This window comes from Rhopalosiphum maidis, chromosome 1 (genome assembly GCF_003676215.2).
Source record: "Rhopalosiphum maidis isolate BTI-1 chromosome 1, ASM367621v3, whole genome shotgun sequence".
In the NCBI taxonomy this organism is placed as follows: Eukaryota; Metazoa; Arthropoda; class Insecta; order Hemiptera; family Aphididae; genus Rhopalosiphum; species Rhopalosiphum maidis.
The window spans coordinates 78,254,452-78,278,510 of record NC_040877.1 but is presented as its reverse complement, the minus strand read 5'-3'; the positions used below and the strand labels follow the sequence as shown (position 1 = coordinate 78,278,510).

The following is a 24,059-nucleotide window of genomic DNA, read 5'->3' as shown; positions in this document are numbered from 1 at the left end:
TAGTTATACCAATGCCTCACAGCTGTAATAACCTGTAGGATGAACACCTAAAAACCTCAAACCACCCAACTTTGAGCAGCTATTACTCACTAATGGTTAAATGAAAAATAATGATTTTAAAGTTAAAATTCATAAAAAAAATAGCCCTACTATTTTAATACATTTTAAATATAGGTTACCATTTGAAAATCAAAAGTTGATAGTGGTTTCACTATCAAATAAAAGGGTAAAAAAAATAAAAATTTCATACAGTTTGAAAAAATTATAATACAAAATATTTTGAAAAAAAAAATGAATAAAGTCAACACTTAATGAGATAACGAAAAAAGAACCATTTTGTATAATGGAAATAAATAATTAATTTTCCTTAAATTTAATTATTTCAGTACATTGCTCTTGAATAAACAAATATAGTTTTAGGAATTATTTCTTTCTAGTTTATTTACATTTTATTTTGTGTTTAAAGAATGATTACTTGGTCACACATTCCTAACCATTCACTACAAAAATATCTAATTTTTTTGTCTCAATTTCGTAGTAAAATTTATAGAATATAAGAGAATTACTGAGAATCAAATTGATTGAAATTCAACTACTTTATGTACTGTTTCTATTCTTGTAGAAAAATCAAGTATCAAATAATTATTTAAAATTATATTTAAACAATTAACACAATTTTATTGCTAAAAATGGCTTGTAAAAGCCTAAAAAAATAATATATTCTCTGTAATTTTATTTTATTTTTAACCTATTTTTATTTCCTTGGTTATTGTTAACATGATAGAATATTACGTAAATATGATACTTAAGAAATGTCCTGTATGAGAGTTTTTAAAAACTTGGTCATAGGACGTTTACTAAAAAATCAATGGGTGCATTTTACAGTACAATTTAATTCAAAAATTAAATTGGATACCGAAATAGTTATTGTCTTGCAATAATCAGGATTTTTTTCTTTTTTATTAAACTTTTATAGTCAGAATTTGTCAGATACTCTGATATTCCGAAAATCTGTTCCTATTACCTAATTTATTACGGCGTTACCCTTATTATATAATTCAACCTCCAAATCTTATTTATAAATTCATATTATGATTAAATAGATTGACTATTTTAAGTTTTTAGATAGACTATCAGAGTATCAACTATCAGTCTATAGAACACTATATTATATAACACGATCTGACATCTGAGTATCTCAATTTTTAAGGTCCGATCAAAAAATTGTCTTGTTTAAGTATGATTAAAATATTGAATTTATGGTTGTGTTTGGCGGGGCTTATTTTTGTTCCAGGTGTGTGGTAGCACTGCATCCGCGTACTGTGTTGTGGATTGGCTGGTCGACGGTAAGAGGCCAAGCCAATTCGTGGTTGCTCGTTGCTGTCTGACGTTTGCGCGGTGTCGCATAATCTCATTGGTGACGAGTATTTCGGCCAATCGTTGGAATAATCTCCGGACCAATATCCCGCTGTCCAATGTAAGTTCGCCTCGAAATTCGCACTAAACTTTTTATGCTAGTTGTAATGCACGCGCAAACCCGCTAAAGGGCTTTCGGATTCTTCATTTTATGCTCTGACCTCGGCGGGGAGTCCTGATCTCGAGTGCTATGACGACATTGTTCGTAGCGGCCATCGCTCGTACCGTCGAGTTCATAATGGGAAATCCTTTGCATCCGAAGCCTTCGGATTGTCCGACTCCCGGTTGCATCGCGATCTCACCTTTTCTCCTAAAACCACCACCTTAACATATCAGAATTTTTTTTACGTATTAACTTTCCGTGTCCGGTCAACATTGCACATTGTATACTAATAATTATGGGTCTGATAACGAATGTACCGTTTTTAGTGGAAGTAGTAGAACCCATCGATCATGGACCAACAGATCGGCTCAGACGGGAATAGTGGACACATGACCGTCGTTCAAGCGATTCCGACGTCCAACAATCAGGTGCAAGTTGTCCAAGCCGGCCAGGTGATACAGAGCGCTAACGGTCAGCAGATCGTCGTTCACGCTGTACCCCAGAATGCTGGACAGTCAGTGCACTTGGGTTCACCGGGCAATCAGCAGTTGCAGCTACTTCAACTGCCTGTACAAGTATGCATACATTGTCTTTTTGTTTCTTCTTCTGTGCATTTCTAGTGTTAATGTTTGTTTTTATTGTGGACTTTAATTTAGCAGCAGGCGCAAGCTCAGTTGATTCAGACACCTGACGGACAAACATTTATTTACCAGCCTGTACAAGTTGATAATGGGCAATCGATTGCTCAACAACAACCCAACCAACATGTATGTTTATTTATATCTTCACTAGAGCAAATTATTTTGATATTTATAAGTAACAATAATTATAATTATTACTTATCATATTTTCAGTAATAAGCATAAATGGAAATATCATGCAGTTATCCAGTCCACCATCTGGTGGTTCACCAACTGTTACTCAAGCAGCTACTACTGTTGCACAAGCAGTTCCCCAGAACCAACAAAACATTGTTATGGTAATATTGATATTCATAGATTTAATTTAATCAAATCTTTTTTGTCTTCTATGCTATTAAGAACCTTTGATGCTTCTACTATACTCTTAAATCTTACTCTAACTTTTTTGGCTATTAAACTTATTCAAGTTTTCAATTTATCCAATGCATGATAGATAGATTTTCACATCTAAACCTATCGCTAATGTTCTTACTACTTCTTCTCTAGTGCTTTGGTACTAAGTTGAAAAGCATTATTCTTGTATTAAATAAATTATCTTTGATGCTAGACGTATTTAAAATGATTCTATTGTAATTTGTGGTTTATCTCATGATATACTATTATATTATGACTGTTTAAAATGAATAAACTTCTTTCCCATCTATATAATAATATTTCTGAAGTATGTTTGATTGAAAAGATATACTCAGTAGTTACTTTTTAATATGAGCTTCTAAAAGTATCACTAGTTATATAGAACTTCAAATATAAAATCTGATATGTAAGTCAAGGAGTTAAATCTCTCAATTATTTTCTTGTTCGTGGGGGTTAGTTTTTTTATATATGTGATAGATTATTGCTGTTTCTAATCTTCTATTATATATTTTTTTTAAATATCTAATTTCAAGTTCTAGACTAATAACAGTATTGGTTTTTTAGCAGTTTTAATGTTAGTGTATGCATTATTTTAATCAAATATAATTATATATTTGGTTATAGATGGTACCAAATGGGACTGCTTCCAGTAATAATCAATTTCAACGGGTACCTACAACAGCAGAATTTCTTGAAGAAGAACCTTTGTATGTAAATGCAAAACAGTATAAAAGAATACTGAAAAGAAGGCAAGCAAGAGCAAAATTAGAGGCAGAAGGAAAGATTCCAAAAACACGACAAGTAAACAACATATTTTTAAAATTTCAAAATATTTAAAATTTAATGTAATACATTTTTATTTTAGAAATATTTGTATGAATCACGCCACAAACATGCCATGAATCGTATACGAGGAGAAGGTGGCCGTTTCCATTCAGGGTCACTGAAGAGAATGAGTATGTCAAGTAGTAAAAACATACAAAATGATGACTGTAACATTCGAATGGACAATCATAGTTATCATGTAACTATTAAACGCCAAATTGACGATGAACAAAATTTGCAAACACATAATGGATTAGTTTATAGCATAAGTGGCTAATAAAAAAGACTATTTCCTCATTTAAACCAAGAGGAATGTGTTAACTGTTAAATTAAAAAAAAAAGTGTTTTAATTAATTTAATAACTTGTACATTTTTAAGACTTTAAATTTGATTTTATTATTTACTTTTCTTTTTAATATACTTAGTTGAATACTATAGTCACTTTAGTTAAGTATATGAGATTATTATTATTATTATTTTTTTGTAATTAAATAATTAAGTTTCCAACCCTTATTAAGTTAAGTAGATTTCTTTTCAAATGTACATAATATAAATAATTAAATGAATAAAATCTTATTTTTTTTATGAAGTCTAAAAACATATCTTTTTATCAAACAAAATAGTATACACTTTAATAATACTTGATAGTTACAGATTTTTAATATGAAGTTTAAAAATCTAATGTACAACATTATATAATAGAATATTTTACAAATAAATATAATCATCAATCACAATTTTTTATTTGTGCTATATATTTACTAAATAAGCCATATCAAATTTTCATAGTAAAATGTGACAAGGGCCAAATTCGACAAATAACTCGGCCATGTATTAATCCTTTAGGTACAGGACCAAACTCCCAAGAATCTGTTGAATTTGTGTGATTATCACCTTCCAACCATACTGAGCCTCTTGGTACCTATACACAAATTAATGACTAAATATATATATATATATATATATAAAAGTTTATAAAGTCAAAAGACTTAGTATGTAAACTGTCCAACTGTGCTATAAATAAACTTAGTCCATAACAACAATAGTGGAAGTACAAAACTTCACCATATTTGAACAATAATAACTGGTAGTTTAGTAGTTATACCAAAAAAGAATCATAACCTTGCTGGTTAATTACCTGGCTGATCACAGACATTCACATAATCTCCAGTTCTTAAAAAATAATCTATCTGGTAAAATAGACTCATCTACCCTCCCATCGCTGATTACTTTTAAGGTACCTCAACGATCTGTCCGACATTCAATCTCTTTTTCCATTCCACTATCCTCCACAAATTATATGTTAAATGAATCCATTATGCGTATTATATCCATTGCCAATGTGGACCCCTCCTTCTCGTATTAAATTATTAATAAATGTATATAAATCTTAGTACTGTAAATTTAGCATTGTTATTGTATATTATATTTGTGTTATGCATGATGGTTAAAGGGCACAACCCGTAAATCTTAATAAATAAATAACAAGTACATTTAATATTTGTGCACTGAAAGATAAATTCAAAATTAGGAAGTCAGAAATGAATAGTATATTTGTTTAAAGCAAAACAATAAGTTGAATAACAATGTATTTAAATGAATGTGGATGGGAGAGAGTGATCATATGGTGTTTGATGCACGTGTTAAAGCAAACTATAGTATAATCACTCTTAATTTTTGAGACTGGGGTTATGGTTGGATTATCAGAACCAAAAATACGGAATTATAGTATGTACAGTAATTCAATTATTTTATTTAATGTGCATACAATAAAAAATTGATTGTAAGGTATTTTTATGTAATAAAAAATTATTTAGAAAAAAGAGTAAACTAAAATTAAATACATAATTATATTTTATTATTTTATGTGTATTTTTTGTATATGTTATTATATATCCAAGTTTTAAACAATATACTAAATATTGATAATAGTACGGTCAGATCAACCAGAATGGTAGACGAAAAGGGTTCTACTATATAGTTAAAATGAATTATCCATCAGTTTTTATTGTAGGATTGTTTTCAAAACAAAGTCTCCAATAATACCAATACAATTCTTAATAATATTACCACTTGATAATTTATCCCTCTTCTAACCATTTGTCCATCAACAGCTTTCACTCTTTTCATAATGAATTTGTTATATTCTTCAGGTGACTTTACAACAACTACATCACCTTTATCTACATTGTTGAACATCTTTGAAGAACGTTGAATAATTACCAAATCACCTGAGTGAATAGATGGTTGCATGGAATCACCTGAACACTAAAATTTCTCAATAAGAATTTAGCTGGTTAAGTTATGTGTTAGATAGGAACTACTTGAATACTTACTAAGAATATATCTGCTACATGTTCTGTTATACAGTGAGCAACACAGAAATATTGAAAAGATTTAAAAACAAAACTTCTGATTTTTTTAAACATTGCTTATTTAAACATTATTTAATGAAAGTATGAAACTCAATGATATGAATAAGTTATAAGGTATCGGTTTTATATTATAATAGATTACATATATTTGAATATTATATGACCATAACATTAAAAGTATAAAATAGTCACTTAAAACAAATTAAGATAATATCTTTAAAGTTAAAATAATTGAAAAATAAATGTCTTGTAAATTAAACTTACATATTATTTAGAATATTTTTACATCATAATTCATAATTTATACCTTCAACTTTTATAATAATATTTAATGATGTGGATAAGTAATAAATTATAAATAAATATTATTAATTTTATGGTGGATAATTATAAAATAATATTATATTCTAATTTCTAAGCATACACTCATAGCACAGAATAGATTCAATTTATAGATTTATCCGTGCTTATAGGTTTATGATTCTATGATAATATGAGGTAATTGATAATATCTCAAGGCATGCTGCGGAACACCGGTACCACATAATATATATATATATATATATCATAACATACATATCTGTGGCCGGTAGGCACCCGAAATGTATTGATAAGAAAGATGAATATCACAAATTCACAAATTAACGAGTTAACGACTGTCTACCACGATTACGATTCACGGTCTTCTCTCTTCTAAGGAAACAGTACATGAGTACAACACACAGAATAGATTGAAATAAAAAATCATTTGTTTTGTGGCACAGCACTCTTATATTATCCAGATGTCAGATGATACCATGATAAAGGGTTAATAATTTTGTCTTTCATTTAATTGAATAATTTATAAAAAATATTAGTAAGATAGATCGGTACCTGTGTATAATTTTTTTATAATTTAAAAAGAATACTTAATAATATCATAGATCTATAAACTAGTTTACTAAATTTACTTAGTTTATAGCACGGTTTTAGCAAGGTAGTCTTGACCTAAAGCGCATTAAAAATGTAATTAACCAAAGTTAATTTATTTTTCAAAAGCATCACTTAAGCTTAATAATTATGAAGTTAAAAATATTACCAATCATACGATGAAAAATTGAGAATAATATATGTCTGGATAAACTAAAGGATGTGTGGATGTTTAATAGGAATACTTAATAAATTAGAAGATATTTAAATAATAACTATAAAAAAATATTATTATTACTATAATTATTCAATTAATACTTTACCAGCTGTTTCAAACTAGTTTTTTTGTAGTAACTACTAACTTGTAAAGTTGTAAAATAAGTTAACTTCAACACTCATTCACATGGATATGTACATCACCAGATACAGCTTTAAAACACAATTTGTAACCACACTAGTTATGCATTTTATAGACAATATACCTATCTACAATCTGACAGTCCGCAGTCTGATATTTCAAAGTAGGACGGCATTTAGTGTTTTGATTATTTTAATTTATATTTAAGAGGGCGCTACACCCGCATGTATTGTCTCTTTCTTATTGATGTAGATCATAGCAAATTTGCGTTCAGCAGAACACATTTTGTGATGTTAGCTTTAATATTAGATTAAATTATTAAATTTAAAGGTAAGAATATTATTTAGGCAATGTCATATACTTTTATTAATATTATCATTTTAAAGTGAGTTATAGTTACCTATGTAAAATATTACAACTTTAAAATGTTCATAGATGGCAAGCATCATTCTAGCAGTACCAATGAAAAAAACTATTCTTGCACAGACTTAATGATTGTTTACATATTAAGATATTTTATTACAGCCATAAGTTTATTATTATTATAATATAATAAATAAGGTACAATTTTTTTTGAGCAAAACAAAAAAAAATAATAAATTGTATAAAATAATATTTATTACATAATAAAAACAACAAAAGTATAATATAAGTTTGGATGACGTAGACTAGTTCAATTTTCAAATAGGTAACACAATTTAACACATTTTAACGTTTATTTAAATATAATACTATTTTATCACACAACATTTACCTACACAAATAGTTCATGTTAAATAATGTTAGAGTTGGTATAATTTTCATAAATTACTAACAAATAATAACACCTAACTGGGGTTCTTGAGGTTTTATATTTATTTTTTACTTCTAAATCTAATTTGTTAAGTTTTAGTAAGACTCATGTAGATTAAAAAAAAAAAAAACTTATTATAATATAAACTAATGTTGGTCATAGTTTTAGTAATATAGTTAATTGTCAATCTTTTTACTGAAAACAAAATCTATAGTTGGTTATTATATTGTAATCAAGGATAAACATAATATTATCAAAAGTAGAATACAAATTAATTTGATTAGCTTAGTATATTTTTATTAATATTAGCTTTACCTTTATACCTATTAAATTAATTTACAAGTTATACATTATTAAATTAAAAGTAAAAATAAGATAATAATATATAAAAGGGATAATTTAATTTTTACTTATAAACAAATAATGTTAAAGAAAATTTAATATTTAGTACAAGTTAAAAACAATAACAAATTAAAGTTTAGACATAATACTATACAACCATAGCCAAAAACCTAAATTGAATATAAAATAATAATAATAATATTGTATAAGTCTTTTTTATTAATTTTAAAAATAAAGATTTTGAAATCTAGTGATATTAATGCCATAAAAATATGTCATGTTCTATAAGTAGTAGGAAGTGATATAATACTAGTAAATAATATACTTATTTAGTTATTTATGTAGGCAGTTTAGAAAGACAAAAGATCAATAAAACAAAATAAAAATAATATTATTGTTGATCATATGACAACTAAAAATCACAACAAATGATGCTATTTTCATCACTTTTTAAGATAGAACAATTAATAAGTTTTAAAAAAAGTATAATATAATTTATACAGTGATCAGTATGTGATATATGCTTAAATTTATATTCATAATAAATGTATAAATATTATAATTAATAGTTGTTGACAGAAAATAAAAATGTATTTTCTTTATTAAAATATTAGTTTATGATAATTTATATTCTCATACCTTAAAAAATGTTTTAGATTTTTTTTTTTTGTAATTAAATCAAAAATTTAAATCAATAGTTGTATTTTATTGTTTAAAGTTGAGAAATTGTCTATCGTTTATCACAACCACAGTTTAATTTACTTTTATTAAAACAAATTTATTCATAATTATTATAAATAAAAATGTTTTCCATTAAATTTTTAGGATATTATTTTTAACAATAATATTTTAATTATTTTCATACTCGTAATTACAATTACATAAAAATTTCATGATCAAATAGCTGAGATTCCTATTTTTGTTTGTGTTTATAGTTTTAAGATATGGCTTATTTTCATATTGTTTTTATTTTTGACTAACTAAATATCTTAGTTTAGTTAAAATTTAACACATTTTATATATTGATTATATTACATGATAGTTATGCAAAGCTCCTAAATAAATTAACATAACACATTAGTAAGTCAGAAAACATTATTTTAGTGATAAATATAGCAAAAAGGGTTTTTCTGCAAAAAAATAACAAAAGTTGTTTAAAAGATTTAATACTTTGGTCCCATACTCCCATGCAATTTTGTTTTAGACACTCTTTATTTAAATAATAAACAACGAAACAAATTATTATGGATCACACTTTACTGAATTTTACACTAGTTTACTAATACCGTGGTTCTCAATTAGTATTATGCAGCACAATAGTGTACTGTGACCATAGTACATGTTATGTATGGTATTATTCACGAAGTAGAAAAGAAAATTTTCTCTACATCATGGACTTATTAAACAAAAATATTTCAGTACTTAGTTTTGTTAATGATTATTAACATATTGAAAATTATTGCTATACTACTAGAATAAAATATCATGAACAATTATTAGTCCAATATATTTTTGACTGTTTTGCAAAACACAATATATTTAATAATAAAATGGATAAGTGTATTATTAAAAGGTCCTATTAAATATAACCTACGTTGATAATGAAATTAATTGTTCATATAAATCTATTTCAATTAAAACTTCCTAATTGATTCTATTGTGTGTTGTGTGTGGTAAAAAGCTTTTGAATGGTTCAATGGTCCCATGTAAACAACAACTATGTACAAACCATGATTATCTTGAATCAAAAGGTCAGAATTATAACTGACAACTACATTGTCAAAACAAGTAAAATATTTTAAGAAAAAGTCTCAGTATTCAATTAAGCACAAATTGGATATTTTAATGTTGCAGAATTAATTACTAAAACCATACATACAAAATCTATTATTATTTTCTACTGATTGTATTATTAAATTTAAATAATTGAAAATTAGCTTCAAGAATTTTGGATATCAATCAAAGCAGAGTTTCCAAAATATCAGAAAAAGCATAAATAGTTTTACTGCAATTTTCAACTTCATGTATTTGTAAATTTAATTTTGAACTTTCTATACACTTAAATATTAACACCAAGGTAAAAGCTTTTCAGACTGGAAGAAGAAATACGAGTTATACTGTCATCTATCAATCCTTGTAGCAGTAAAATTAGAAAAAAAATAGCTAAATATATCACTGAATTTTAAATTTTATAAATATGACTAAATTTATAAATAGTTATACATTTTTTTAATGTTCCATTTAAATATATTATAATGAAAAATATGTTGCTGACACAAATAAATTAAGAACCACAGTAATAGTATACAAAGTGGGAACAGAAAATCAAGAAATGTATACTTTCTTACTATAGCTAAAAAAATTAAAATCAGTAGAAAAACTAATGCACACCTCAACAGATTAAATTCAAGGGCTCATATAAATTTTCCCTGTTTCGTAAAATTCAGCATACATTTAAAGTACTCTGAATTTGTGCATAATAGATGAAGCTTCTTGTTGTAACATTGTCTATACAATATTTAACTATAATAAATACATATAATTCACTACACATTTACTTGGTTTTTGCCAAATTATTCAGCACTCAGTTGAATAATGATAAATTATAGAAACTGTAACCAGGATGTCCTCTAGCAGCTAAATATATATATACAACATGGTATACTCCAGGTATGAAACATATGAAGCCAGCGATGAAAAACACTATTGGATGATAATTTGTGTTTGGAGTTAGCTGTACAATTATAGCTACTGATAATAATACTGTGAACAGACATAAATCAAAATATCTAAATTATCAAAATTGGACAGTGTAGTCGCATAGTATTAAAAGTTTTCATACGTTTTCATATTCATAGTTAAAAATTAATATTAATGTTTATTTATTTGTTTATGTTGAAGGTTGCCCATATTAAGATAACATCATATCATTCAGATCCGTATGTGTTGTATTCGTCTTACTAACATACATCATAGCAAATTTGTGTTCAGCATATGTTGTTAGTTTTAATATTGGAGTCAATTTACCTATTATCAAATTTAAAGGTAAGAATATTATTTAGGACATTACTTAGACTTTTATTTTAAAATGAAAACATCAATAAAAGGATATGTGATATTCGTGATACGTGATATTATAAGTAATATTCTTATTTTTAAGTTAGATAAATAGATAAATTTACTGCGATATTAAAGCTAACAACATAACATGGGTTCTGTTAAATGCAAATTTTCTATGATATACGTTAGTAAGAAGGAAAAAATACATGAGGATATTATGTCCTCTTAATATGATAAATTAAAACATTTTAAATCTTGTACATTAATATTTTTTAAATTATACAATAAACATATAATCATAGATATCATAGTAATATTGACATCATTGCATCAATAAAAAGTTGTTTTATTTTTTTTTTACTAATTTTACATTGATAAATGGAATCTATTTGTAACTTGGCAATTCTGTGATGATATTTACAGTACAGTTTAATAATTTAATCTGATAAAAAATACAAATATTTAAATCAAAACATAATAAAACATGAATTATTTTTATTACTGTTTTCTGGATATTCCCATCCCGACTTTATACGATACAATTATAAGTCATAATATATAAATAATTACCAGTTCCAATAATGAGTAAAATGAGAGCAGCTAATACAACACGCCAATTCTCTCGTACTTGAGGATGATGCCAACACCAATTCTTTTGATTAGAATATGCAGTTGAATTGTAAATCAATGAATCACTGTCTCGAGATAATGTCTAGAATGGAAATATACACATTTTTAAATGTTAAGTATTATTAAAAAATACATATATAAATATCTTGTGAATAATAATATGCAATACTTACATCTTCAAATTTTTTTGTTCTTGAAATCGATTCATTTTCAATACCACCATAATTAGTTAATTTGGTTTGTCCAGGCGACTGTAAAGGTGAATTTCCTAAACTAGACACATATACTTTTATATCATCAATTGGTTCATCTTCAAATGCATCGTCGATTGAGAATCTTTTACTGTAAGACATAGTTCACAAATTACTTTTATATCATATTATTAAAAAGTAAGTTTGATTCAATTCAGCATTTTCGATATTGTTATAACAAGTGAACAGTGAACACTCAATATTGAATAACTAGAATAACACATTGAAGGTTTTCGGTAAGAAACTTTCAGGAAGGTATTAATACTATTAATAATTCATAATGAACATAAAAATAAATATATTATTTATAAAGTTTTTAAAACATTATAATATTTACTCGAGAATCAAGATGTGATTACCTGATTACCGTTATCAATGCTCACATAATTATTTGATAATATTTTAAAAATGATAACTTAAACAAAAACATCATTCTTCAATCTTTTTGACTCATAATAATAATAAAATAACTTTTATTTGTGTTTACATTTATTTTTTGTTCTGAAAATGTCTTAGTTTTTAATATTTGTATTTTATTATTTATTTGTTTGTTAATATTCTGAATCAATCAATGTGATCGTGTGTGTTGTTCAAGTTAATTTAGGATGAAAGAAAAAATGCCGCCATTCAAACGTAAGAAAACGACAGGAAAATCTTTTCCTGTCAAAGTGTGTACATTAGATGCCGAATTAGAATTTAACCTAGAGGTAAATTATAAATTTGTTACATTTGAGTATGTACTATAATTTTTACTGTATAAAAATATTTGTTTAGTTAAAAGCTACTGGTCGAGATCTTTTTGACTTAGTGTGCCGTACCATTGGATTACGAGAAACCTGGTATTTTGGGTTGCAGTATGAAGATTCGAAAGGATTTATTGCTTGGTTAAAATTAGATAAAAAAGGTACGCCTCAATATATAGAAATAAAATATAATCATAAATTAATAAATTGTGTTATAGTACAAGATCAAGGGATTCCTCAACAAACAACAATGCCATTTATGTTCCTCGCAAAATTTTACCCTGAAGAAGTAGCTGAAGAACTTGTTCAAGAAGTTACTCAACACTTATTTTTTTTACAAGTTAATCGTGCCATTTTAGCAATGGATATTTATTGTCCACCAGAAGCTTCAGTGTTATTAGCTTCATATGCTGTGCAAGCAAAAGTAGAAGAAATTTAGAAATTATATTCTTTCTTAGGTTATACATTTAATTTATTTACTTGAATCTGTTTAGTATGGTGATTACGATGAAGGCACTTATAAGCCAGGAATGCTTGCCAGTGAAGAGTTATTACCTCAAAGAGTAATCGATCAATATCAAATGACGGCAGAAATGTGGGAAGAGCGAATTAAAGTTTGGTATGCTGACCATAGAGGAATGTCAAGGGATGAAGCTGAAATTGAATATTTGAAAATCGCTCAAGATTTAGATATGTATGGTGTAAATTATTTTCCCATAAGTGTGAGTTAAAATAGTTTGTAAGACTATACTAATTTTAACTTTTATTAATTATGACCTTTTGGGTGTTTAAACAATATAGAACAAAAAAGATACAGATTTGTGGTTAGGAGTTACATCTTTAGGACTTAATATTTATGAAAAAGAGAACAAATTAACTCCAAAAACAACATTCCAATGGTCTGAAATTAGACATGTTAGTTTTGATGATAAAAAATTTACTATTAAACCTGTTGATAAGACGTCACCAAATTTTGTATTTTTTTCACACAAAGTTCGAATGAATAAATTGGTAAATAAAAAATAAAATTATTATTAATGAAGACATTTTTGTTAATTATGCATATTTTTTTCAGATTTTAGACCTATGTATAGGAAATCATGATCTTTTTATGAGAAGACGTAAACCAGATTCAATGGAAGTACAACAAATGAAAACGCAAGCAAAAGAAGAAAAGTCTAGGTAACTATTAAATAATAATAACTATATTTTAAATTATTTATTACAATTAGGTATTATAACATTATTTATTAGACGCCAAATTGAGCGTAATAAGTTGGCGCGTGAAAAACAGTTAAGAGAAATTGCAGAAAAAGAAAAATCAATTATGGAACAACGATTGATGCAATACCAAGAAGAAATCCGTTTGGCAAATGAAGCATTAGTTAGTATTTTTAAGAGTTTTACCTAGAAAATGTGATAAAAAATATCAATGCTACCAATACATTTTACAGAGACGATCTGAAGAGACCGCTGATCTTTTGGCTGAAAAGTCCCGAGTTGCAGAAGAAGAAGCTATGTTGTTAGGTCAAAAAGCCTCTGAAGCTGAACATAAAATTACTCAATTTCGTTTGACTGCACTTAAAGTATGATTAGAAATATAAAACAGATATAATTTATTTTTACAATTAGAGTATCTGACATTTGTTATATACATTGTACTATGTTTAATGTATAGACTGAAGAAGAAAAAGTAAGTCTTGAACGGAAAACACGGGAAGCTGAACAATTGACTGCTCGACTTGTAGATGAATCTGAAAGACGAGCAGCTGAAGCAAATAAACTTAAAGAAGAGTTGCTTAGAGCTCGTGTTGCTGAAAAACAAGCAAAAGAAAAATTGCTGGAGTTCCTTTCTAGAAATGCATATGTTAATACTGTACGTTGTAGTTTCTATATTTTAAATTTAATCATCTTTTTTTAATACTTTGTTAATTATATATTTGAATTTTTAATTTAGAGTGTTTCAAGTTTGTATTCAGTGTCAAGTAGCTCAGTACTAGACCTTCCTGCTGATCTTCATGCATTGAGATTGAATGCAAATTCACCATCACTTTCTCTTACTCATTCTACTCCACCAGCTCTTGTAGATCATCATTTACCAGCTTATGACTTTATTGCTGATAATGATATGGAACAGCTATCATTAGAAATTGAAAAAGAAAGGTTAGGTTATCAACTGTCTAATTTTGTCACTAATCAGACAATAATTGTGTTTAAATATGTACACAGAGTTCAATATTTAGAAAAAAGCAAAAACCTTCAAGATCAACTAAGAGATTTAAAAACAGAAATTGAAGTGCTTAAAGTAGATGAAAAGCAATGTGAATTGGATATGTTACATGATGAACAAGTGCGTCTCGGGGAAAACAAATACTCTACACTAAAAAAAGTAAATAATTTAATTTATAATAAGCTTAGTTATTAAACTTATCATCTTTTTTTTAATATTATGAAAATGTATATAAAATTAATGCTCTAAATTGAACTTATAAAATCAAATTGAATACTAAATATTATAAAGTTAATTTCAGTTAATTAGGCTTTATATTTACTATATTAAGATAATAAAGGTTAATTATTATGTTAATACAGTAAAATCCCGTTACAACAAATTCCAGGGGACCGAATTTTTTTTTGTTATAATGGACATTTTGTTGTAACGAAAATTCTAATAAACTCTTTAGCCCTGCTAAAGCTGTTATAATAGGATTTTTCTTTGTATTGGTATTCGTTGTAATGGAAATTTACTGTATATTATTTGAACTTAGATGCAACCAAGTATTTCTAGTCTAAAAATGTATTATGAGTATAATCTTATTCTTTCTTTTTTGAATTTGAATTTATTCTTTTTAAAGAAAACTAAAGAAATCTATAAATAAATATACACAAAACTAAAAAATAATTAAATAAAAAAAAAATATTCAAAATGTATATAAAGCATTGTAAATTCAATGAGAATTAATGTATCTTCAAAGTTAAAGATAATATTTTTTGGAGTATTTGGATTTCTAATATGAATACCTTCTTTTATTTTTAAACCACAAATATTTTTTAATAAATATTTCAATATAAAAAACTCTTTATAGGTTTGTTTCATTTGTATGTCATAATTTATACTAAATAGTTTTAAAATGTCCTAAGCTTGTTACCTATTGCCACTATTCAAATTTTTGGTGGTGAGTCTGTCAGCTATAACTAACATTGGATACATTTCATTGAATAATTTAAAATTCAAATAATATAATGTACAATTGTAAGTCCAATTTGAGTTATTTAAAATATTAAATTATGTATCACTACTAAAAAATTTAATTTAACTGTAGTTACAATTATGTAAAGTTATTTTTACATAATTTTAATTTAATACTCTAAATTTTTTCCACTTTACCCAAATAATTACTTTATGTTATGATTAATAATCAGTTATCACAATGTTTAGAAGTGTTGTTAATTATTAACTATTATATACTAAGTAATTAAAATAGTTTCCAACTAAATTTAAAAGTTAAAATTTGATTATTTAGCTCTTAAAGTTTCATACCAATAAAATTTGCTATTAATTTTACATTGTCATTATAATGACTTTGATTAACTGAACAGAAAATAACTAGAATAAATATTCTCCTTTATTTGTATAAGACTTAGTTATATCTATTCTATATGCTAATTTTTTAAATAATAAATAGGTGAAGTGCGGATCAACCAAGGCTCGTGTGGCATACTTTGAAGAGTTATGACAAATCAAAATCAAAATCATAGAATCTCCAACACATCGATCATGCAATACAAATGTATGTACAAATACTTGTGCGTATATCTTGTTTTTACTTATAAACGAACAAAATAAACCACATATAGTGGGAAAACTAATAATTTATACTCTTTAAATAATGTTTTGTTCATCACCTAACGAACAATGTCAATCAAATAAAAATATATTAGTTTTATTTTACTTATTTCCTTGCACTTAGTTTTATTTTAGAAAACAAAATTGGTACATAAGATAGATGTAATATAGATTGAACGACTGAGTTTTTTTCTTTTACTATTAGAATCTATTACCTTATAAATTATATTACTTTTTGAATTTATTAAGATTTTAAACATTTTTATAAATCATCGTTAGTATTGGAATACGTAATAAGTATAGTATATATAAATTATAAATATTGTCTACCATAGTTAATTGAGTTGTTAAAAATAAAATAAATTGTAAAAGTATTCAAATAGCATTTTATGTTTTTTATTAAACTATTAGTAATTGGTAGTAATATTTTGAACTTATTTTTTTATTCCTTTTAATAAAAACAAAAATATTTTGATTTACATGTGTTCTAAATATTGTGTATAGTTGCATGTAATATAATACACAAAATAATTAATAAGTAACATAATAAAGATATAGTATTTCAGTTACCAAGTATTCTTAAAAATAAATTAATCATATGATTAAAATTGTTTTAATAAATATTATAAAAAAAAAATAAATAATAATCCTTTTGACTGAGAAATTGTATTAACAAACTACTAAATTAATATAGGAATATGAGAATTAAAAAAAGTTGAAAATCTATTGTATTTTTTGATATATTATTATATCAAAACACATGAGTTTATCTATCAGTTTCATATAATGTACATAAAAATGTGATCAATATTTAATTTAGTTATTTTAGATTTTTATTTTTAATTTGTTTTATGTTGGTGTATCAGTATATTATTTAAACAAAAGTTAACTGGCGCGGTACAAATATATAAATTTTAATTCAAAACAGGTGGTGCCATCAACTGATGGCTATTTTTGTTAAATTATTCAGATACATAAATTAGTAATTAGTAATTATTCTTAAACTAAGTTTCTTATTGCTTCTTCAATCAGATTGTAAATATCTTGTAGAAATAATAAGAAATGTACAAGTTAAATTAAGATATATTTTATACCACTGCTTTGTTATTCAATATTTTAAGATAAATGGGTTAATTTAATTTACACAATTGGACCATAGTAGATCAGCAATTAGTCAGTATACAAAAATACTGCATATAATATGTCCAAGATGTAATTTTATGATATGAAATCATAACCCTATAGTTTAATTTATTTTAACAAATAGGGCATTAAACTTAAATGTGAACATGTAGTTAAAAGCTTAAAAAAATATTATAATTTGTTACATTATTCATTAATTACACAAATATTATGTGTTAGGTGAGATGTGACTAAGTGAGCATTACCTACAATAGTACTATACAATTATTATAATTTTAAATTTACTACTGAACTGTAATACATACCTTTTCACTTTTGTTATCATCTTATCATTGTACATTATCACCATTTATGTAAGTTACCATAGCTATTTTTTTACCACGCTTTTTTGGTTTTGGTTTTGATTTTTTCACAATATTTAGAAATTAGTTCGTTTGCATGTCATTATACACGAGGAAACTGAAAAATCTATACTGAATGGTAAGTATTTATTTGCATTATTTTCATCACATTTACTAACGTAGCGTCTTAGCGTGATATAAAATTGATGTGTTCTTACAGAATAAAATAATTTAAGTTGTAACTGAAGTAATTTGAAATGAACTGTATAATGAATAGTAATATATTAGACTGTTTTAATTCAGTTTTATTAAAATTTAATCAATAATTTTTAAGATTCATGCTAAGTAGAAATGTTTTAAAAAAATATTTTTTTGATATTCTGTAAAGTATGTGTTGTCAATTATCATATCTATAACACAATCATAAATTCAAGTTTATTTTATGTATTTGTCTTGAAGAAAATTATTTGAAATTTATTTCACATGTAAATCAATTATTTATAGGCATCTAGTTTTGCACATCAATACTAAGAAATTCAGTACTTCAAAAGTAATGGCTAAAAGCAAATATGAATATGTACGAACATTTGAGTTTGAAGACAGATGCTTACAGAATTGTTGGATCGTTGTGCGATTGGATGGCCGTTCGTTTCATAGGTCTGTTTTAAACTTTTTATTGATTTATTGATGGATGCAATCAACTAATAGTCTATGAGTATCAAACATTTTTTTTTTTACATTTACTTTACTATCTTAGGATTGATAAAATAATGAGTAAATAGTTGATAATTTATATAAACTACTTATTTCAGTAGAAAATTGTATTAGTTATACATGACTATATTATATAAAATGTATCTATAACCTCTTAAATTACTGATGGTTTGCTACATTGAGTAATATAATAAATATTACTATCATTTTATTAATTTATAGTTAGTTGCTAGATATTTCAACTTTTGCTTTCTAAGTATCTCGTAGATAGTGTCAGATCTAGGGCATTTAATGTCTAGAATTTGGGGTTAGTGATACTTAACTATGCACTTCTCTAACATTTTTTAAACAAGTAAATCAATAATTATATTTATAATACTTATAATAGATATTGAAACCTTGTTTTGATATTATATTATAGATTGTAACATCTTGATATTTTATCTAAAAATGAAATCTTCTAACATTTTTTGCATTGATTTTGTTTTAAGACAAATATATTAAAGAAGATAGTAAGAATATAGTTATGGTCTATATTTTGTTTTTTGTTTTTTTAAGTCAAACAGTGTTGATTCAATACTGTATTATTGTTGTTGGTATCAGGTGAATGTTATTTTTGTATACATATTTGTAATCAAATACATTTAAATTGCTTGTAGGTTTACATCTTCACATAAATTTGAAAAACCAAATGATAAAAGAGCTTTGGAATTAATGAACAGATCAGCTGCAGCAGTTATGGAAGAATTCAGGGACGTGTCTTTAGCATATGGACAGAGTGATGAATATAGTTTTATACTCAGGAAAAATACAGATCTTTATAATAGACGGCAGTCAAAAATTATGACTGCAATTAACAGCATATTTTCTGCTTCATATGTATACTACTGGAATACATATTTTGAAGATAAGAAACTTTTATATCCACCGTCATTTGATGCTCGAATTGTTTTATATCCAACTGATCAAAATTTACGCGATTACTTAAGTTGGCGCCAAGCAGATACTCACATTAATAATTTATACAACACAGCATTTTGGGGACTTATTTTAAAGAAAGGATTATCAAATAATGAGGTACCAATTTTAAGTAAAATAGAAACTTGATATATTTTTTTATAGAATATGTAAGTATTAATTTTGATGTTTATTTCAGGCTGAAAAAATATTGAGTGGAACTGTGTCATCAGAAAAAAATGAAATATTATTTAAAGAGTGTGGAACTAATTATAATAATGAATTACCAATTTATAGAAAAGGTACAGTGTTAGTAAGAAAAATTGTTAATTTACCTCCATCTAAATCCAAGAAACACGTCATATGTCCATTACATGTAGATATTATAGGTGATGATTTCTGGGAAGAATATGATGAAATATTAAGTTTAAAGGATCTAAAATTAAATAAAGACTTTAAGACAGATGAAAGTTTTTACTTGGTAAAACGTTCTTGATTTTTTTTTTTTTACAAATATGAATTTAATATTTAACATAAATATGTATAATTATATAATTTTTGAGAATAAAAAACTGATATATGATAATTGGTTATTTTTAAATTGTTAATTTAGTACACATTATAATATGGATTTTAAATAATATATATCATCACTTTCAATGAGCTTCTCCCACTTTTCCAGCAACACGCTTGAAATCGCCCATATTAGTTGTTGATATAGGCATTCCAATAATATCCAAACTATCTATTCTTGTTACTTCCTCGTCAGTTTGATTGTTTATAACAAATATCTGCAGATTATGGACGTTCTGGAATTTTACATATTTCAAGTTGACAATTTTACCATCTAATTCATCAGGTTTTAATTCAAGTTCTTGTGTAGCTAAATTACAAGTTGCCGCATCAAAATCTATAGTATTTGGCTGGTTAATAAATAATTTCAATGATTTGGGTCCATTATCTTTAGGAGCTTTAATCTAAATAATAATAAAAAAATAATTATTATATTTATAATTACATAAAAACGATCAGTTTCATCAGTCTAATAATGTGATCTCATAATATTTTGTTTGTTATTGTCTATTATTAATTGTTAACTTACTTTGATAGAGTGCACTTTGACAGATTGTGTGAAGGTTAATGATAAAATAAGTTGCTGATCACAATCTGATTCAATATAGCCGCGGTTTTCAATAAGTGCCGATAGTGGATGGTCATCTGAATCATTAAGAGCCTCGCACTGATTTTTCATAATGAAAGAGTTAAGGTCCATCTGACCAGGTACTCCACAGTCTTCGCCAGAAGCGGCACATGCTGCATCATAAAGTTGTTTGATTTTTGATTCGACGGCTGTGATGTCGGCACCCTGAATTTTTGCCACTTTTACCTTATTGCGATACAGTATGAAAGTCGGCATAGCCGATACACCTTGACTGGCGGCTGTTTCCTGGCATTTGTCAACATCCACTTTAAGGAACACAGCACGGTCATACTTATTTGAGAGTTCATCATATAGAGGCGCGACACGTTTACATGGACCGCACCAGGTAGCTGAAAAATCTACAATGACCAGCTTCATGGTGTTTGCGTTTAATTCTTCTTGAAACTGGGCATCGTGCATAATTTCTTTGACGACCATTTTGACTGTTTAACACTGGCAACGTGAAGAAATATAGCAACTAAATGTTAATTGAAAATTTGGAATGATTAAGGAAACGTAAAATAATATAATTTAGATTATCGTGCAAAGCATGACACACATAACTGCAAGTTGTAATCACTACAATACTCACTAATCAGGATTCAGGATGATGAAGATAAATTTTGTTAGATAAGTTCTGTAGGGTATATTTCATATTTTGCAGGTCAATAAACATTATCATAAACGAAAAAACAGTGTGATCTAATCATCGATAATAAATAAACCTTTTATTATCAGCTACTGTAATATACTATTTAATTATTACAATAGTTTGGTCACAGAACAGTTAAATTCAAGTTTGGTGTTTGGAGTGTTAAGACTATACATAAATAGTAAATAGGTAAGTACATCGCGGTTATTGATTTGATTATTTTTCGTTGTATGTACGATGACATTTTTGTAATTTTGTTTATGAGTAAAAAAAAATTGAAAATTTAATATACAGTCTCGCATAAGTTGTTATTTGTTATAATACATAGGTAATCTTATTTTTGTGTGTATTTTTGTTTAAGTTTTAAATTCACAAAAATGACGAAAATGCGGAAAACGTGTAAACGTATCACAGCCGCCCCGTATCGCAACTATTGTTATTCTGAAAAAAAAGCCCCGTACAAACTAAATAGGTACATAATTCGTTATTTTATTATGATTTACATAATTAAATATAATTATTGCATTTATCTATGTAACACTTCTTTAATCTTTAACATGTCTAAAAGTATAGCCGCAACCTGCATTTATCATTATCGATAATTGTCATTAGTACTTACATAATTTTAAAAAATGTTTAAGGATAAAAATTTAAAATAATTAAAAAATATAAAATAATTAAGATTTGTATATAATTTAAATAATTTTTGCTGTAACTCAAAAACGAATCATTGTAAATACTCGTACTTGAAATTTTAACTCGATGTTTATATTCTCGTTATTTATTTATGATTAAATTTTCAAAATATTTTAACTTTTTTTGAGCTATTTGCAGACAATTGAAATTTTCTATTTTTCTAAATTTTTTTTTTTTGAAATGCCGATAAAAAAATGTTAGCTTTCCAAAAATCTTTAAAATTGAATGCAAGGTTTATTATAAATTGTACTTATCGTAGTAAAAAAAAAAAAATCAAAAATCGTTTGTCACATTTTTGTTTATAAGCATTTAAAATTTAAATGTTTACGAAATATATCAAAATCGCGAAAATTTACAAGGAATTTTGAAGTTGAAAATTCAGTTAAATGTTTATGATTTATAACTAAAGTTAAAAAACCCAATATAAGGTTATCCATAAGTTTTCCTTCAAGTAACTGTAAAAAAGTATTTTAGCGTCAATATAGAAATAATTTTATGAGCGTATGAAATTTAATTTTTTACGAAATCGTGTAAAATAACGATATATTACAATTTAAATATAGGTTATAATATAATATATTCTACTAATTATCCTAGATTGACAAATCAACTCCATTCAGAGTCGTTTTTCGTTTACAAATATACAATGATATCTGTCATTGTGCATTCAAATTTAACACATCCATTATAGTGACCTACTCTCATCACTACTATACAGCAGAGCGATACCCACTTGCAGATTGCAGTTATAGATATATTAAAGAAGTATTACATAAATAAATGTAATGACTAATAATGATATTTAATTATGTTAATCATAATAAAATAACGAATAATAATGTATTTAGCTGGTACAGGGCTTTTTTTCCTAGATTCCAACTATAGCAGTAATTATAGCAGTAACCTGCCCATTGACCCATCACTGACGCCCATTGTGTATTGTACAATTATATGTACCTATATAGTATATTGTATATACGTAATATATATACGTACATATTAATAACGTTATAGCTAGGGTGTTCAAAAAGATATTTTCTTCATCTTATCTAAGATGATTTTTTCAATTAATATTCATTTTATCAATGAGAATTACATAATATATTAAAGATATTTGAGTACATTTTCAACATTATAAACTATAAATCTATTTAATACTAGATTGGATAATTTTTGCGAAGTTATAAACTTCCTTTACCGTGTTATTAATGGTAATAATGTATTTAAAAAAAATATTTTATAAAACAAATTAACTAAATTGAATACCCTTCACCCTTACACCGTAATTGTTATTTTCGTTATTCTACATCATGACGTTTGCAGGTTCTACTGATGAGTTGCGTAAAATTAGCTTGTTCTTTCGTATATATAAACAGAATACTATGTTGTTTTAAACGAAACTCGACGAAGGTAACCAGTTGTTTAATCACCAATTACATATATATATATACGATATACCTATATATTGTATTTTATAGATTGGTTGGTAGGTACCTTTACACGAAGTTACTTTATTTGCTGAATTGCCGAATTAAAACCTTGCTTTAATGTAGCCGGCCGAAAAATGTACAATAAAACAGAAAATACATAACACGAGCAATACGCTAATACCTATATTCGCTTATACACAATATTGTAGGTTTTCATT

The 24,059-nt window shown here is 26.0% G+C and overlaps 6 protein-coding genes across 8 annotated transcripts; 3 read left to right on the top strand and 3 right to left on the bottom strand.

Annotated features, from left to right (window-relative positions):
- The first annotated feature begins 1,483 nt into the window (after window positions 1-1,483).
- LOC113558551 (nuclear transcription factor Y subunit alpha) lies at window positions 1,484-3,937 on the top strand. Its single transcript, XM_026964043.2, is given in 6 exon segments — window positions 1,484-2,094; window positions 2,179-2,265; window positions 2,268-2,286; window positions 2,374-2,498; window positions 3,199-3,375; window positions 3,440-3,937. Coding segments are annotated over 6 exon segments (870 nt in total). The 5' UTR covers window positions 1,484-1,869; the 3' UTR covers window positions 3,677-3,937.
- A 181-nt stretch (window positions 3,938-4,118) lies between these two features.
- LOC113558552 (mitochondrial inner membrane protease subunit 1) lies at window positions 4,119-5,995 on the bottom strand. The gene is made up of 3 exons (XM_026964044.1): window positions 5,736-5,995; window positions 5,470-5,667; window positions 4,119-4,321 (listed from the first exon to the last, which is right to left on the bottom strand). Exons 1-3 carry the CDS (start codon window positions 5,826-5,828, stop codon window positions 4,175-4,177), a joined length of 438 nt encoding a protein of 145 aa, XP_026819845.1. The 5' UTR covers window positions 5,829-5,995; the 3' UTR covers window positions 4,119-4,174.
- Window positions 5,996-9,698: 3,703 nt separating this feature from the next.
- On the bottom strand, window positions 9,699-12,425 carry LOC113557327 (transmembrane protein 134). Its single transcript, XM_026962788.1, has 3 exons — window positions 12,040-12,425; window positions 11,807-11,948; window positions 9,699-10,939 (listed from the first exon to the last, which is right to left on the bottom strand). Exons 1-3 carry the CDS (start codon window positions 12,217-12,219, stop codon window positions 10,761-10,763), a joined length of 501 nt encoding a protein of 166 aa, XP_026818589.1. The 5' UTR covers window positions 12,220-12,425; the 3' UTR covers window positions 9,699-10,760.
- Window positions 12,426-12,560: 135 nt separating this feature from the next.
- Window positions 12,561-16,816, top strand: LOC113555534 (merlin). Of its 2 annotated transcripts, XM_026959932.2 has the most exons (12): window positions 12,562-12,824; window positions 12,892-13,021; window positions 13,079-13,284; window positions 13,355-13,582; window positions 13,662-13,871; window positions 13,936-14,042; window positions 14,115-14,244; window positions 14,315-14,446; window positions 14,539-14,736; window positions 14,818-15,023; window positions 15,090-15,249; window positions 16,547-16,816. In XM_026959932.2, exons 1-12 carry the CDS (start codon window positions 12,723-12,725, stop codon window positions 16,595-16,597), a joined length of 1,860 nt encoding a protein of 619 aa, XP_026815733.1. In that variant the 5' UTR covers window positions 12,562-12,722; the 3' UTR covers window positions 16,598-16,816. The 2 variants fall into 2 exon arrangements, with proteins under 2 accessions (XP_026815732.1, XP_026815733.1); XM_026959931.2 differs by having other exon boundaries at window positions 12,561-12,824; window positions 12,892-13,284.
- LOC113555535 (probable tRNA(His) guanylyltransferase) lies at window positions 15,235-20,479 on the top strand. 2 transcript variants are annotated; one of them, XM_026959933.2, is made up of 5 exons: window positions 15,235-15,249; window positions 16,547-16,651; window positions 18,696-18,848; window positions 19,565-19,982; window positions 20,062-20,479. In XM_026959933.2, coding segments are annotated over exons 2-5 (870 nt in total). In that variant the 5' UTR covers window positions 15,235-15,249; window positions 16,547-16,649; the 3' UTR covers window positions 20,359-20,479. The 2 variants fall into 2 exon arrangements, with proteins under 2 accessions (XP_026815734.1, XP_026815736.1); XM_026959935.2 differs by lacking the exons at window positions 15,235-15,249; window positions 16,547-16,651 and adding an exon at window positions 17,838-18,330.
- On the bottom strand, window positions 20,322-21,668 carry LOC113555536 (thioredoxin-like protein 1). Its single transcript, XM_026959936.2, has 2 exons — window positions 20,965-21,668; window positions 20,322-20,839 (listed from the first exon to the last, which is right to left on the bottom strand). Exons 1-2 carry the CDS (start codon window positions 21,499-21,501, stop codon window positions 20,519-20,521), a joined length of 858 nt encoding a protein of 285 aa, XP_026815737.1. The 5' UTR covers window positions 21,502-21,668; the 3' UTR covers window positions 20,322-20,518.
- Between the last annotated feature and the right edge of the window lie 2,391 nt (window positions 21,669-24,059).

Coding starts and splice junctions, on each gene's coding strand:
- LOC113555536 (XM_026959936.2), bottom strand. CDS start 21,501: ATGGTCGTCAAAGAAATTATGCACGATGCCCAGTTTCAAGAAGAATTA. Junction 20,840..20,964: donor TCAAAGTGCACTCTATCAAA/GTAAGTTAACAA, acceptor ATTATTATTTAG/ATTAAAGCTCCTAAAGATAA.
- LOC113555534 (XM_026959931.2), top strand. CDS start 12,723: ATGAAAGAAAAAATGCCGCCATTCAAACGTAAGAAAACGACAGGAAAA. Junction 13,583..13,661: donor TAAATTATTTTCCCATAAGT/GTGAGTTAAAAT, acceptor TAAACAATATAG/AACAAAAAAGATACAGATTT. Junction 13,872..13,935: donor AAGTTCGAATGAATAAATTG/GTAAATAAAAAA, acceptor TATTTTTTTCAG/ATTTTAGACCTATGTATAGG.
- LOC113555535 (XM_026959933.2), top strand. Junction 18,849..19,564: donor GATGGCCGTTCGTTTCATAG/GTCTGTTTTAAA, acceptor AATTGCTTGTAG/GTTTACATCTTCACATAAAT. Junction 19,983..20,061: donor AAGGATTATCAAATAATGAG/GTACCAATTTTA, acceptor TGTTTATTTCAG/GCTGAAAAAATATTGAGTGG.
- LOC113557327 (XM_026962788.1), bottom strand. CDS start 12,219: ATGTCTTACAGTAAAAGATTCTCAATCGACGATGCATTTGAAGATGAA. Junction 11,949..12,039: donor GAACAAAAAAATTTGAAGAT/GTAAGTATTGCA, acceptor TTTCCATTCTAG/ACATTATCTCGAGACAGTGA. Junction 10,940..11,806: donor TTTACTCATTATTGGAACTG/GTAATTATTTAT, acceptor GTCTGTTCACAG/TATTATTATCAGTAGCTATA.
- LOC113558552 (XM_026964044.1), bottom strand. CDS start 5,828: ATGTTTAAAAAAATCAGAAGTTTTGTTTTTAAATCTTTTCAATATTTC. Junction 5,668..5,735: donor ATGTAGCAGATATATTCTTA/GTAAGTATTCAA, acceptor GAGAAATTTTAG/TGTTCAGGTGATTCCATGCA. Junction 4,322..5,469: donor GAGGGATAAATTATCAAGTG/GTAATATTATTA, acceptor ATTTGTGTATAG/GTACCAAGAGGCTCAGTATG.